Raw genomic sequence first — 16,843 nt, forward strand, 5'->3', positions numbered from 1 at the left:
GGGTAAGAAAACTTGTTTCTTTCTGCTGTTAAGAGGTTGGTGGTGAGGTGGCAGTGACTCCAGGTAAACTTAATTCCCAGGGCGTCTTCAAGGGAGCAGTCTTCTTATTGGGCTAATTCTGTATGAATCAAGAGGTCCAGTCTATAGCCTGTTCCTAGAAACTATGTTAACTCCCTTTATGCTTTAAACAATGGTTTTTGTGTCTGACATTGATGAAATATTTGTTCTGGAAGTGGTGTGTTAAAAAAAAATAACACATGTTACTGTTTTGTGGTCAGGAAGAGCAGTGAGGAAGCATTATGAACTGCACAGCTGGTGACTGTTCTGTGTGATGGCAAATTTGGTGACAATGTAGAAGGCAGAGCACTGAGGGTCTAGTCCAAAAGAGTGAAAGTAACGTTGTTAAGGCCTGTGCCTGTTCCTGGTTGCCTTTGACAACGTTTTACAACACAGCCAACAGCTGAGGCATATGTTGGACAATTTTAAAGAGAGATGGAAGAAATAGAGTCTAAAATTTTGGTGACTTTTGGGTTGGAAAAATCAATGGCTTCTGTACAGCAGGGGATAAGAAGGCTTAGCAGAGTCTCTTATTAAGCTTAGTCAAAGGATGGATAGCAGCCCCAGGGCAAAGATGAAATAAAACATGTTGCATTCCTGCTCAGGCGTCTTGCTTCAGATTACTCCAAGGTAGTCCCAGTTAAAAAGATGATGAGAGACTTGGAAAGATGGTTGTGGGTGGGTGGAGAGTGGTCACTGGCACATGAAAATAACTGGAAACAAACCAGTTCCTACTAAGTTTTGGAGGGAGTTTTAGCCAATAAATCCTCGAAGTCCTCTTCAAATCCCTTTGATTGTTCAGTTCTTAAGGCAGTTTTCAAGTACCAAAACTGCAGATGCAAGGTATCAGCCCTATGTACTCCCAAGGAGACTCTGCTCTCCCATACCCACTTCAGATTTTGCCACAGAGAATGTGGACAAGTAAGAACTAGTCAACAGGAAATGCCAGGGGATAGCGGGAGACACAGGATAAGGGATTATCTTCTCAAGAACAGTACCAGGGTCTTCTAGGATAGGAAGATCATAATGCCTATCTAATATGTTCTGTCTATTTTCTTGACAATTGTCTGTGGAATATTTCCTTTTCTTCTCTTATTCACACAGGGATATTAATTTTGACCATCCTTTTCTGCTCTAACAGGTACTAATCCACAAGAAACTAGAATTGGCCTTAATGGGGGGAGGGGGGCATATGTGGGGAAAGACTGTGAATTTCCCAGAAACTTTGGAATTTGAATAGGATTTTGTAATAAGAAAGGGCTTTGTCAGAAGCAAAGGAAAGGGAGGGAGAATTTCTTTCTCCCAGTATCCTCTGAATTCAAGGTAACCTGGAATTCAACATTTCTGGAAATCCAATTCTACCCAGTTTACAAATGTAAGGCCCAAGGGGATGACAGAGAAGCAAGGTGGAAGAAATCTTGAGTCCCTGATGACCTGAAGGCAGAGTCTGATCTCTCCCAGCTTCGACGAGTCAGAGAGTCACATAGAGGAGTAACTGCTGTCTGCTTTAGCCATTTCCTTATGGGGCCTTTAGGACTTCATTAGCATATCATTGATGCCAAGACAACTAACTTAAAGGCTCTCCAAAGTGTGACCCTACGATTCATTTCTTACATTTCATTCTATTTTTCCTCTTATGTATAATATTCTATTTAGGCCATTTATTTTGCACGTGACCCTTGATCATATCTTGTACATTTCTCTTTCTTGCCTTTATTCATATGACTTATTTGACTCTTCTCTTGACTCCTCTCTAACTAAAATCCTCCTCCTTTATTTTATACAGTATTCTTCCTTTTGTATAAATATATAATAGGTAACTTTTAAAAATTCAACTATGGAGTCCATTTTATTATTTAATTGCCAGAAGGTCATATTATACATGTTTTATGTTTCCCATTGAGTTATAAGTTCCAAAAGAACAAATACAGTGTCCTATTTTTTTATATCCCTTTGACATTTATACTTCAAGCTTCAGTAATTATTTGGTGATTGATTAATTGCTGAAACACAGTGGCATCTCTCACTCATATTGGATGAATAAGTAACCCAGTAAATTATCCATAATCAGCTTAACACATCTTTTTTAAGAATTAAATTAGCTGAAAGTCTTAATAGAGATACTTGTCCCAATTCTGTCATAGGAGAGGGGAGTCTATTCATATTTTTCTATTATTCTGAATCAAGTTCTCAAATGCAACTCATACAAATGCAGCGTTTTTCATTTATAGAAACTTTTAAAGTGAGGATGGCTGCTAATATGTTTCCATTCTGTATTTTTATTTCTTCTGCTTTGTTAAAATTCTGGTAGCTACACAGGCCATAGCTAGGTTTAAATAATCATATTTTTTAATATAACCTTTCTACCCATCTATTTTAATACATTGGTAGTTTACAAAATAAAAATACAGCATTGTTTTTCATCAGTTCAGTTTAGGTGATAAAATTTATTTTGTAAGAAAAAAAAACACAGATATTTGAAATTGAAAGAACATATGAACATTAATTGCCTCTTATTCACAGATCCAAAGCATGTAACCAGCAACTGCTAGTCTTGGATATTGTACAATGGATTTTCTCCATTGTATCTGACAGTTGTTCTTGATCTGCCTCTAAAAACTTTTACCTATGTCACCTTCGGGCCCTATATACCAGTATCAAAACAGAATAGTGTTAACTATTAACTATTAACTATTAACTATTAACTATTAACTAAAAAGCATAACTTTTTATGTGTTTGGTTTTTACACTAACTGTTTTACTGCTTCACCCTTCCTTCCCTTGGCATTATAACCAGCCCACCCAAGGATTTACTTCAAGTAAAAAAAAAAAAAAAATGGTGACAGTAGATTTTTCTTCTGTTGCTATTTAAAATGCATTGTAATCTGTATGCGTTGCCTCCTCATCCCAGCCAAATCCATGTAGTAATCTATTTTCTTCTTAAACAGATGAACTGAAAAGTGTCGGTTTACCCTCATACAGATGCAGCGTTATTCCATCTTCTCCAGCAGCCAATACTTTGTTTGAATTATTTTCGTTAAGTTAAAATAATAACAATAAAAAATGAGTATTTGTCTTTTTGATTGCCAAATCTAAACCTCTATGAAGCGTCAAGATAACTTTTACAATGGCAAATGTGGCCTAATGTTTGCTTCATTTCCAACATCCCAACAAGGACTGTGACCTGACCAGCAGCTTAGGAACTTTCATGCTTAAGAACTGATTTATAAAAGTTAATGAATTTTCTATTTTGAAAAAAAAAAAAAAAAACAGATTTAAATGGCACAATTATATAATTTGATCTATAAAATCACATGCAGGCAGTGTGTCCCAGTGTTTATTATGACACAAGTTTAGTTCATGATGTGCCTACAGCTCTTTTCTAGTCTACTGGTTCCACTCTATTTTGTCTCTAAATATTTACTCCTACAAACTCTGTGTGATGATCATCTTTTATGTTTTTCTATTAGAGGAAATAACTCAATTAACTGAGCAATCCTTTTTTGCTTGTCAACAGCATACCACAGAATGTGTTAAATTCTTAATACATAAAGATGAATTAGAGCCCTTATTCTCAAGATGCTCACAGTCTAGTGAGGAAGCAAATTTAAAAAAAAAATCATTCAGTCATATATACTGAAGTAAAAATCCATGGGAACAGGATAGATGCGATAGCTGATTCAAAATAGTCACAAAATATTTGCTCATCTAGTCTGCAAGTGAATTCTCAAATGACACCATTTATACCCTATATAAATGGAATGGTTTAGTATCTTCAATAAAAGAACATTTTGTACCACGAGAAAAGTTGGAAAATGTATTAGTTGGTTAAGTGCTTTGAAGTCTCAGGATGAGAGGTAGTAGGTGGTTCAACTTGATGTTATGTTCCCCTAAATTATTTTTAATCATCTGGGAAATAAAAAAACTTGAGATTAATTTTCTGTAAGAAGTATAAACAACCTGATTTTACTTCCCTTAGTAGACATAATTTTACAGTGTTTTAAAGCATTGTTAATTGATCTCAGCAGGATCATGCTTCATCTATTTGACTGAATAATTATGCAATTCTGTAGTCATGGTATCCGTTATCCTTTCATTCAATTTTCATTACTAATTTTCAAGGTCAGGTTTTCTTCTTGATATTTTGCTAAATATCTTGCCTTTCACAATTATCCATGCGCTCCTAACAAATTGGGGATTTTTTAAAAGCCAAGGTTATTGTAAAGTGTTTATTAGTATAAATCACTCCTCTTTTTCTAAATTGCTTAGTAGAGTTTTATTGACTTTCTCCAAGGAAAATGTGATAAACCTCTCTTATAGTCCTTGATAGACACTCTCTTTCAGGATTTAAGTTTTTTTCAAAAGTATTTGAAACTTTTTTTTTTTTTTTTAACTTATCTGGAGTTTGTTAGGATGCAGTAGACCAGGTATCTTTTTATAATCACTGTGCCTGGCATAGTGTTTCATATGTGATACCAACTAAGAGATAAAATAATTGATGAATTAATGACACCCACAAGGAACTCTTTGCAAATTTGGTTGTATAAATATCTTACCAAGAGTTGAATTACAACTTGGATTTTCCTTATGATCTACAGAGGAGTAACCGAATTTTACCTTTGACTAAATTACTGTTTTTTGACTAATTTTTAAGATATCAGGAGTGATCTAGTATAGTTAATCAGCATTTATTGAAGACATGGTCCTACCTCTAATAGATCATAACTTAATCACACCTAATTTAGATGTCTCAAATGCAAAATTGACTATAATAAAAATAAACTTGCTGTTTGTTGAGCTAATAAAAATACCTGTCATGTATTGACTGCATTGTTGTTCAGCATATAAATAACTTCTGCATTATTTTATATAGCCACATTAACAGCTTTATAAAGTTGATATTCTTAGGTACAAATAGTATGCATACAGTATTCTTGCCTCTCATCTTTTTAATAATTAATTTTCATGGTCCTGTTTACCACTTTTTTTCAAGATTGAATTACTATTCAATTAGTAAACTCACAAAGTACATACCATACATACTTACGAAAATATCTGCTCATATGTGCATTTAGAATAGATTTCAATTATTCACTCTGAATCATTCTCTAGAGCTTTAGAGTATCTCCTTCAAAAAATATTTAGTGACAGAAATGGTTCCTTTTTCTAATTAAGAACCTATGCATAGTTTATGTATTCACTACATGAACCTGTCTTTGGCCAACACTTTTGAAATACTTTTTCCAATCCAGTGTATACCCTACCATACCCATAAAACCTTGCCAAATCTAATAACTATTACAGTATTTTGATTCTCCCATTTCCAAATTTTGAGCCCACTTAACTATTTTTTTTTTTCAAATCCAGCTCACTCCTTATCCTATTTCAGAACTCAGTTTAAATCTGTTTTTTTTTTTTTTAAGATTTTATTCATTTATTTGACAGAGATCACAAGTAGGCAGAGAGGCAGGCAGAGAGAGAGAGGAGGAAGCAGGCTCCCAGCTGAGCAGAGAGCCTGATGTGGGGCTTGATGCCAGAACCCTGGGATCATGACCTGAGCTGAAGGCAGAGGCTTTAACCCACTGAGCCATCCAGGCACCCCCTAAATCTGTCTTAATCAGGAATTTCTTTTCAGACCTCCTCTTAATCAAGACTAAGTTTTCTCAGTTACATACTTTTATTATAGCTTGTATGTTTCCATTATCCCACTTGTGATATTATAACTAATGCTGTGTAATTACTTGCTTATTGACTTGGTCAATACCAACTTGATAAATTCGCAGGGCCATGTATGTCATTTGCAAAACTATATCCCCAGAATACTGTCCGTATTAGCCACTTAATAAACACTTGTGAAATGAATATCTGTATTTCAGGGACAACAACATGCAATTGTGAAATAACCTAAGGCTTTTCTTTTCTTTTTTCCAAGTTAGAGACATCTAGGCATGAACTACAAATCTGCTTCTTAGTTGGGTGACCTTGGGAAAGTTACTTAATCTGAGTCTCAGTTTCTCTTTCTGAACAACAGGGAAAACCATATATGACATTGGGTAATTTGTGAGATATAAGTAGGACTATGAATGCCTAAGTGCCTGGAAAAGAGGACTCACTGCTGATCTCAATTAAAGCTATTAACTTTTTCAAACTGTAAATTCTTAGAAGGCAAAGGAGGTGGTGTTGCTTTAAATGATACACATCACAGAGCACCAAAGTTAACCATAACCCTCAAGAACATCTGATGAAAAAATTAGTTACTAAGTAATTTATAGTTATATTTCCTTTAAACTAATACAGAGTTGAAGTTTTATTTATCTTGGATCTTCCTCAAGTAATTTTTTGCTTTATCAATAATCCCATACTCTTTAGCATGGTTTATACTGCCAAAATGCCTTCATACTATTTGCTGATAATTAGAAGAGAGGATAAATAAAATACAGATATTTCTAGCAAAAACAGATGAAGTTTAAATTGACTCAATCATTTGGACAGAGCAGTAAACTTATATAAAGGGTATTTGGCATTTTCAGAAACATTTTTTGAGTGTAAAGTCTTCAGACTTGTTTTCCAGGAATTTTCTCAATTCACTAAACTATTCACTTGACTATTTCTGTGTGTGTGGTGTGTTTTTTTTTTTTTTAAGATTTTATTTATTTATTTGAAATAAAGAGAGAGCAAGCTAGAGAGAGAGCACAATTGGGGGCAGGGGGCAGAGGTAGAGGGAGAAGCAGGCTCCCCGCTGAGTAGGGAGCCTGCTCTGGGGCTGGATCCCAGGATCCCAGGATTATGACCTGAGCCAAAGGCACATTCTTAACTGACTATGCCACTCAGGGGAACACTTGACTCTTTCTGTTTTATATACACACACAATCTCATGGCACAGATTCCAAGAATAAATTCAAATAAGGCTGTGGTACAATTTTTGCATACAAGATTGATCAGTACTCGAATAATAGTATTATGACAATAACTTTAAAGTACTCTCAGAACACTCCAATCCCATTTTAATCTTTGTTTTATGGAATATGAGATAAGAATATGTCAGGTTCTACAATTGTTTTATTTTAATCACATAAACTTTTCAGTCCATATATTAGTGTCATCTGTCGGTGAAAGAAGATAACTGAGTCTGGGAATTCTGCCCTTTAGATGTAATTATTTGCTTCAGGAACACAGTGAAATGTTAAGCAGAATGTTGTTACCTTGTAGATCTATTTGGTGAATTACTATAAAAAATCTTTATTGCTTAAATTTCAATTTCTATTTTCCTTAAGAATGATATCCTTAAGAATGATAAACAAAATCACCACTTATTGTAAATACCATGTATATTAATGATTAATTTTTAATTTGCTTTACTAAACATGGTAGAGAGTGTCTTCATTTTCCCCTGCAATTCAAACTCCTGATAGCGGGTAGAAACAATGCCTAAAAATTAGTCTAACTTAGCTAGTTCTAGACTGTCATATTAAATAACAAATTAATTTTAAAAGTTCAAATATGAAGCACTGTTTTCTTAAAAATCAAGACTAAAATGTGAATCGGAATATAGCATTTTTTTTTTTTTTTGTGGTGGGTTATATAATCCTTTCAGTTAATAACACATCCTTGGCTCTTTGTCTTAAAATGGACATAGTTTAGGGACAAGCCCCAAGTTAAAGGGTTGAGAGAGGACAAAAAATGGAATCTATGCACAGTGGCTATAGAATTGGGATCTCTTAAACATGTGAAACATCTTCATACCTGTCTTCATGGGCTATTCAGTCTATAGAGAATGATGGGTAGTTTTTATTTATGAAAGTCAAAAAACAAGGGAAATCCAAAGTGAGAATTTCCTGAAGGTAAGAACCAGCTTTGTTTTAGAACTTTATTTTTTGAGTTTTATTTTGAAACAGTCTGACTTCTTATCTGTCTTAGAAATTAGAAATAGAAATAAATCAGCCACAAGGAAGGCACTAGATTAGGTCATGTATTAAGAATCCAACCAGTGCTGCTATTCATTTATTGACTCACTTCCTATGTTTTCCATTTTTGATTTAGATACTTTGTTCTGGGTAATGTTTATTTGTTCATTTAAATCAAAGTTAAATCTGAGTATAAGAACTATTTAGAGCTTTCTTCTATATTTCCCTTCATTCCTCTAGTTAACTGCTTCCTGTGAAATAATTTGAAAACTGCTTTTTCCTTCTAGATATATAATTTTAGGATAATTGAAGTCCTGACCTTAATTATTTTTTAGGATGTGAGAGGTAAAGCAGTGGATTGATTCTAAGGCCACAAGTGGTAGTTTCATTAAAAGAATTTCCTTTGTTATTACTATATTTAAGGGATCAAATGCTCATTCATTTTATCAAAACTTATTAACCTCACCGTCTCTTGCAGCAAACATCTCATCTTTCAATGAAATGAATTTTCAAAAAAACCCCCACCTATTTCAAAATAAATTGTATATTTCAAAAGTATTTTTAAAGATTACTCAAAATTCACAGAATAATGTGTTTAAATTTTGCTGAAAATGAACATATATGCCCTGGAAAAATAGAAAACTGAAATATTTGAGATCATTAATCTTATCTACTGATATTTACAGTATTTTACAGATATCAGTTTATGGTGTATCTTTAAATGCAGAGGAAGCTTAAGGAAATTGCTTGTTATTTATAGAAACCATTGATATGTAATTAATATTAGTCAGGTTTGTTTTTTTTCTGTTTTAGGTTTCATACTCTAAAATAATTGTCCTAAGCTAAAAGTAAATACTTTATTTCTATATATGTAACTCAAGTTCTATATACCGTCAATACATTTTTCATTGATTAAACTGACTTCATTTGAAATTTATCACTGATTTTTTCTTTCACTATCATGGAAAAATGTATACAAAAAAAAATCATGTTCACTTAGGAAACACTCCCAAAAGTACCATATACCTATTATGGGTAAAAATATTAAATTTCAGCTCTGTATACGCCTCTTATTTATAAATGGCCATTGCTTTTGTAAAATTAGATCTATATATTATTTTGGTATTTTTACTTACTGTCATTGATATTTTCCATATTATAGTGGCTCTTACAGGTATTTGGCTTAATATTAAATAACTGCATGGATCTTACTAACTATATAACTGGGGTGAGTATCAATGCAAAATGGAAACATACTTCATTTTTGTGTTGCAGTGGTTTTTTAGATTTTTATTTTGCAATAATTTCAGACTTTCAGTTAAATTGTGAAAATAGTACAGAATTCTCCTATACTTTATCCAGCTTCCCATAATATTAGCTATGTAACCATAGCATAATTGTCAAAAGTAGGATATTAACATTTGTATAATACCATTAACTAAATTATTGCCTACTCAAACTTGAATATCTTTTAGCTCAGTAATTCATTAGTTTGTATTTGTATTAACAATTATTCAGAGTATGAAATAATATAAAGGTAATAGAAAATTAAGAAAATAATATTGGGAAAAATAATTCTTAACCTCATTAAGTTCTGTAAGTTTTGCTATTTCTATATATTTTCTTGCCATTTCTTTTCATTTACAGTGAAATTGGATTTTTCTCTGAAATGAATATCATTTTTAAAAATCTCTTACATTGGGGGTGCATGGATGGCTCAGTGGGTTAAAGCCTCTCCTTCAGCTCAGGTCATGATCTCAGGGTCTTGGGATCGAGCCCCGCATTGGGCTTGCTGCCTGCTCCCTTCTGTCTCTCTTCCTGCCTCTCTGCCTATTTGTGATCTCTGTTTTTCAAATAAATTTTAAAAATATATATTTAAAAAAATCTCTTACATTTGTATACTTATATACTTTTAGTATTAACTAATAAAATAAGGCAGTAGATACAATATCCTAATATATTCATCTATTTAAAACTTGACAACTGTATGCAATTATTATTATATTTTCAAGTTAAGCAAATTGGGAATTCTAGCCAGTCTCTCCAACTTCAAAAATATTTCCATTTCACTACTGCACTATATTTTTCTTATTTAAGTGGAAAAAAATTTTTTTCCACCAAAAATTTACACATATGTTGTCAGAGAAATGCTTCTGGTTTAGAGTTAAACAGATGCATCAAAATAATGAGAGCATATTAATGAAACTTAATTTGTTTATTCTTATAAGTAGAATGTAAGTTTGAAAAAGTCATAAATGGTATTATTCTTAGTTTTAATGTCTGTAAAATATGAGTAATGTTGATTTTTAAAGTTGCTAGAAAAATTAAATTATACAAAAAATTTAAATTTTTCTAATACAAAGAATGAAACCCAAAATCTTTTGGTAAAATTTGGTTCCTTTCCCATACTTCTGTGTTACATGTGTTGAGAGGGAAGATATTTCCTTTTATTGTGATACATTTTGAAAGGAAAAGAGACATCTGTATCTACATATACTTCTTAAAATCTAAAACATTAAAATAGGTATTAAGATAACTGTAAATTCTCCTTCTCTCCCCCTTTTATAGAATTGCAGAGTAGCTCTTGTGGAAACCCGGGAGTTCCACCCAAAGGTGTATTATATGGTACGCGGTTCGACGTTGGGGACAAGATCCGCTACAGCTGTGTTACTGGATATATTCTTGATGGCCACCCTCAACTCACCTGTATAGCCAATTCAGTGAATACAGCCTCATGGGATTTTCCTGTTCCTATCTGCAGAGGTAAAGAAAAAAATATTTTTATGCTGATTGAATATTTGTTTGACATGATAAAAACATTTTAAAAGTTAGAGTTGTAATCTGACAGTGTAATTGCAAAATATGTTTGGCATTTGGTGCTTATTCCTTTTATAAAATTTGAAGATTAAAAGAAATCTATATGTTTGTGTATACATATACTACATGACAAGTTTAGAAAAAAACGCTTGTCAGAAAATAGGACAGTATTACTTGTGAAATGGAACAGTAAAATATATGTTTATATACATATTTATGCATTGTATATAAATGTGTCTTTGTATTTATGGTAGAAAAACATGAGGTTTATGATGTTCAGAAATTTAATTCAGTCTGTCAAAGTCATAATTTTGTTTTCATTTTGAAGTATTGATTGAAATCTGTGAATCTTTTAAAGATATCTGGTGGAAGACTTCGTTTGGGAATTTGTGAAATAAGAATGCTATATAGTTTATTTAATTGATACTGATAAAGATTATTTGTATTATGGGGAAAACAATAATACTCTAATGTGGACAAAATTTCAAAGTACAGTGCCTGCAAGATACATGTTCAACGGAAGATGAATTCATGGATGAATCTTGCCCACAGAAATTTTAGAGAACTTTATCATTTTCCGTGAGCTTACTTTTTGAACAAAGAGAAAGATAAATGAGTTGTATCTCTTTTATCTTTTGGCATTTGCTTCCTGTATGAATGGGAGTTAGGAATGTCCACTGTGCTGGTCTCAGTTACTTTGTAGCTTCCGTTCCAATATGTGGCTGCCAAGTACAAGAGGGAAGACTCTTGAAAATCAGACACAGCTGGCTTCTTTTTTTGTGTGTTTTTTTTTTTCAAAGATTTTATTTATTTATTTGACAGAGAGAGATTACAAGTAGACAGAGAGGCAGGCAGAGAGACGGAGGGAAGCAGGCTGTCTGCTGAGCAGAGAGCCCGATGTGGGACTCGATCCCAGGACCCTGAGATCATGACCTGAGCCGAAGGCAGCGGCTTAAACCACTGAGCCACCCAGGCGCCCACACAGCTGGCTTCTTATCTCGGCTTTGACAATGAGTATGGGAGTGACTATGGGCAAATCATACCATTTATTTCACTTAACCAATGAGAGAGAAAACAACAACATCTTTTCCATTTGTTGTGAAGATTAAAGAAGAAAAGCAATAACTGCCACTTAATAAAATATCTGCTGTGCATTGGCATTCTTAGTGTCAGTGCTACCTTTGCTTCTCTTGCAGTTTCTACTCTGCTGTTTTGACTGATGCTATTTCTGACTACTATTAGCTACCATTTATTGGAACACTTAGAACACCATTTGGATGTGATAGCGTACTAAGAAATTTCTAAGTATAGTCACTTTTAAATTTCATAACAATATATAACTGAAGTGCAAAATTTTTGGAATAATTGCTCAAGTTTCCTCAGTAAATGTTGAGAACTATAGAGTTAGATTTTACTCAACTTGTGAGTTAATAAATTTTTCTGCCACAGTTTCTTTGGTGATGGTAGAGGACCCCAGTTTTTTGGGTCGTAAACAGAGGAGAGTTTATTATTCACAAAACTGTCACCAGCCAGAATATTAACATTTGTGCCAGTTCTCTAAGCCCTAATTCTTATAGAATGATATGAAGAGTATGAGGTATCTGCACATGAAAAACCATGAGCTTAGGGAAAATGGAATGCTTTGTAAATTAGGATGTCTGCCGTTTGCTCTGGAGGGCACCCCTTTTTCTCTCCCTGAAAAGTTATAGGCAAACTTGCCCTTTACTCTGGTGGAAGACACTGTCCCCTGAGGCTGTTTGTTGTACCAACATCTTTGTAAAGATAGTTTAGTACAAAGAGCAGAAGGACAGTTGGAATCTCTGCTTACAAGATGTGAAGAAATGTTAGGTTCCATGGAGAAATTTCTCTAAATTTGGGGTGTGGTGGGGATGCTAGATTTGAACCCATTCTGTTTAGTTACAAAGCCTAAGTTGTTACCCTTTTGACACTTCACCAAAATAATTTGCATCTCTGTTCAGAAGTATTTTATTATAAGAAAAGAAATGGATTTTTATATTTGAAGCAATCAAAAGACTACCATCTCTTTCAAAGCACAAAACTTCCAAAATCAAAAGAATTTATTAAGATTCATAAAACCAAGAAGCATCTTTAAGAGATTTCCGTGGAGGACTACCAATACTGCCTAAATGTTACTTCCTGTTTTGGGGCTCTGTATTCATCTTAGTTCCAATAAGAACATGTGGAACCAGAAAGATCTGAGTCTAAATACTAGGTGTGCCCCTTATTGACTAGGGCTTTTGAGCAAAAAAGTACATTAATTTTGGAAATTATTTTTTAGCTCTAATAGGATGAAGAGATAGAAATACGAACATCACAGTACTGTTAGAGTTTAATATGATAGCATATGTAAAGTACCAGATGCATACTAAGTTATTATTTATGCTAGCTCTGTCTACCCACTTTTCCTTAGCATGTCTTACCATCTTCTCCCTAAAGGAAAGAATTACAGTCAACAAAAAGTAGGTGGATAATATCCATGATCTTGTGTCCAAATCTGACCCTAAAACCAATACTTCTACCTTGTCATTGCAGTTTTGTTTGTTTTCCCAGAGTGTGTACTCTACTTCTCACCCCCAAATTTCTTCGGGCTTATGTCCTTTGACTTCCATTTTTAACCTCTATGTTTTTTTTCTATTAAAAAAAAATGATACCCACTATTTTTGGAAATTCTGCCTGTTCAACTTCAATCTGCTAAACTTGCCTTTTCTTCTCTTTAAGAAAGATACCAGTGAATAAATTCACTCATTCACTCATCTATTTATTAAGGTCATATCCTGTGTAAAGCATTATTTTGTGTACTGAAAATCAAAAGATAATTAAGAAACAAATCTTGCCTTTAAGAAGGCAGTTCTAGTGCGTCTGATCATTATGTAATCATATAATTACAATAATGTGTGATAATTGCTTTAATATCAGTATCTGTGTGTGTTAGGCACCTTGATAAGGATGAGCTTAATTTCTCTCAGTTGAGTGGAAGAAAGTTCAAGTAGGGACAATGCTTTAAGAGAGTATTTCACAAAAGACTGGCTAAAAATAAAAACTACATAGAGCAGGAATATTTTCAATGAGTTGATAATTTTCCTTTCTAGCCTTAGAAGTAATTCTGGTGTGTTACTAATATTCACTGGCTAAAGGTAGAGTCTATGAAGTCAACCTTCATAGAGCACATGCTCTAATTTTCTAAGGAAAATTATCTCCCGTTAAGCATTTTTTTTTAAACTTAATAGGGGAATAGAGTATTTGGATTTTGTGTGGTTGTCAAAAGAAAAGATAGACTATTTAGACTGTAGCCTCCCTCCTCTGCTCTTTGCCACTTGATAGCATACTGATTCTTTAATTTATAACTTTGCAGGGGGCTGATAACCCTGTAATGATCTGTTTATTGCTTTCCCTGGAGTTTACATAGTGTCTCTCCTTGATGAAACCCTGGCTTTTAGAGAATTCTTCTGATGCTTCCTAACAATGATAGTTTAATTAAGAAAAACGAGTGCCATATCAACCTAGAGGGTATGGTGCAAGGGTTTTTGTGTTTGTTCACAAGCAGGATGAATTTTATCAACACCATCTGCTAGTATTTGAAAAAGACAACTAACTGCCTGGTGCTGAACTACACGATATTCTATAAAAAGTGAAAGTGAATTCCTATGCTGTAAATCTTGGGTTGGAAATGCCTGGGACACGTGCCTTTTCTGCACTCCCTCCTTTGATAAACATTTCTATGACATTTATTCCCAGTGAGTTGTGATGTGGCCCCAGAGTCCTTCTCAACTCAGTGCTCCCAATATTCCTTACTAATTAAGAGCAGTTGACAGACAAGGTGAATGGATACGCTATTCCTAAATTTAAACATTCTAAAATTCGTAATGATATTCTATATTCAGAGTGGCATTTTGATATACACACCCCAGGGCAAACTAATAAAACTATTTGTAAAATTTGCACATAAATTATAGTATTTTTTTTTTTTAATTTTAAAAAAGATTTTATTTATTTATTAGAGAGATAGCACAAGTAAGCAGAGTAGCAGGCAGAGGGAGAGGGAGAAGCAGGCTCTCTGCTGAGCAGGAAGCTTGATGCGGGGCTCAATCCCAGGATCCTGGGATCATGGCCTGAGCAGAAGGCAGCTGCTTAACTGAGCCACCGAGGCACCCCAATTACAGTGTTTTAAATGAATGGAAACCTTGGTCAAAAAGTCAGATCATTTGATGGAAGAATTAACCTATTAAGATTTAAGTCATCAATCATAAAATATTTAAGGTTGTTCTAGGATGAATTCTAGATTAATTAAAGAAAATTTTAAAACAGTGTTATATTAAAAAAAAAAAAACAGTATTATATTTTCCTGAAGGTTTGAGTTTATTTATAGCCCAAAGTAAAGATCTTAGAATCCATAGAGGTTTCAGGGAAAGCAATGATCAATGAAGGGATATGATGTTGTCAAATGTTGACAGAGTTTATTTTGATCTGACAGGAGAGATTCATTTGGGGGAAGGCTTCTGTGTTAGTGATGTAGATGTCATATAGTCAATTGGTGCCATGTGACGTGAACCAAATATTTGACAGGACAGATAAGCAAAAGGGCTAATGAGGGAACTGTCAACTTCTGACAAAGCAAAAGAAATTGCCATTAGCTACATTAGCAATGAGGAATGAGAAGGATCTTCCAAGTTTTATTCTTGGCAATAAGAGTGCCTTCCATAAAAATGTGGTAAAGAAAACAGTTGATGGAAAGAAGAACAGCAACTTGTTTTGTCAGAGAATAACTGAAACGCCTACTTTAAACCTTGGTAAAAATGTGTTACCAAAACATGGAATTGGAAAGAGCAATTAGAGGTAATAGCTGGAGAAGGGGATAAAGGAAGGAAGGTTTAGTGCAATGCTTCTTTATGCAAATTATACCAAAGCGTTCCAAAGAAATAGTGATTTCAGACAAGGTTAGAAGTAAACCAAACAGCCAAAAACAAAGAAACAAACAAAAAACAAAACCCCAAAACAACAACTAGTAATGTTGCAAAGATGTAATGCTTGTAAAGGATATATTGTGAGGTTATTGGAAGGATATTCATTCACCCCTGCTCAGTACTCTGGAAAACTTCTCAAAAAGGCATTAAAAAACAGAAAATGCCATTTATTCTGTGTATTTGCCCTGATTGTGCACTTATGCATGTGTAATGCTGAAACATGATATTCAGAAACATGATGCTACATTAATAATAGGCCTGATTATTGATAAAACCTAAGTACAAAATAATTAAGTATGAAAACTGGAAAATATTTTATTGACTTGAGAACAAAACACATAAATAACCCAGTGTCATGCTTCTATTCATTTCCATATAGTGCTTAAATATAATACTGAGCTGCAAATTGAAAAATGAAAATATTTTCTAATATGAGATTTTTTCTATGCTAGATCAAAACAGAGTCCAATGTTGGTTTTTTTTTTTTTAAATAATTCCCTGTAATGTTGCTTTTTAACATTCTTATTCTTTTGAAGCTAAAATCTTTAGTCCCCCTTTTTAAGATTTGAAAACCTAGTAAATTGCCTTCTTTTTTCTTAAATCCATTACCAAAGGAGAGAATGTTTTATTGTAACTCCCTGAATTATAGAAAGAATGGTGTCAGTGATAAATTGTCCTAGGCAAAAAAAAAAAAAAATGGAAATTAAATTCATTGTTGAATATCAAAATGTCATGGGCTACACCATGCATTAAGTATTCTTTTTGAAAACTGGGGCTATTATTGTTTAATTTAGCTGATTTCCAAAGAAGTTATTGTGTTGTATTTCATTATTGATTGATTGGTTTAGAGAGCACACACATATGAGCAGTGGGGGTGCAGGGTAGAGGAAGAAGGAGAGAATCTTAAGCAGGCAGGCTCCATGCCCAGTGCACAGCCTGAGAGGGGCTCCACCTCATGACCCTGAGATACTGACCTAAGCCAAAATCAAAGAGTCAGTTGTTTAAGTGACTGAGCCACCCAGCTGCCCCTCCAAAGATGTTACTTTAAAATATTATCTCAGAAAATATTTTAGCAGACCTAGT

General features: G+C 33.7%; 1 protein-coding gene across 5 annotated transcripts in view; it reads left to right on the forward strand.

Annotated features, from left to right (window-relative positions):
* The window catches only part of CSMD3 (CUB and Sushi multiple domains 3), a 1,255,873-nt gene that overhangs the window by 277,953 nt on the left and 961,077 nt on the right, over positions 1-16,843 (forward strand). For all 5 annotated transcript variants that reach the window (XM_047727675.1, XM_047727671.1, XM_047727673.1 and 2 more), the window contains exon 4: positions 10,530-10,724. In XM_047727675.1, coding sequence (XP_047583631.1) covers positions 10,530-10,724 — 195 coding nt within the window. The remainder of the gene's footprint in view (positions 1-10,529; positions 10,725-16,843) is intronic.

The sequence above is a fragment of the Lutra lutra genome, chromosome 4, assembly GCF_902655055.1.
Source record: "Lutra lutra chromosome 4, mLutLut1.2, whole genome shotgun sequence".
NCBI classification, from domain to species: domain Eukaryota; kingdom Metazoa; phylum Chordata; class Mammalia; order Carnivora; family Mustelidae; genus Lutra; species Lutra lutra.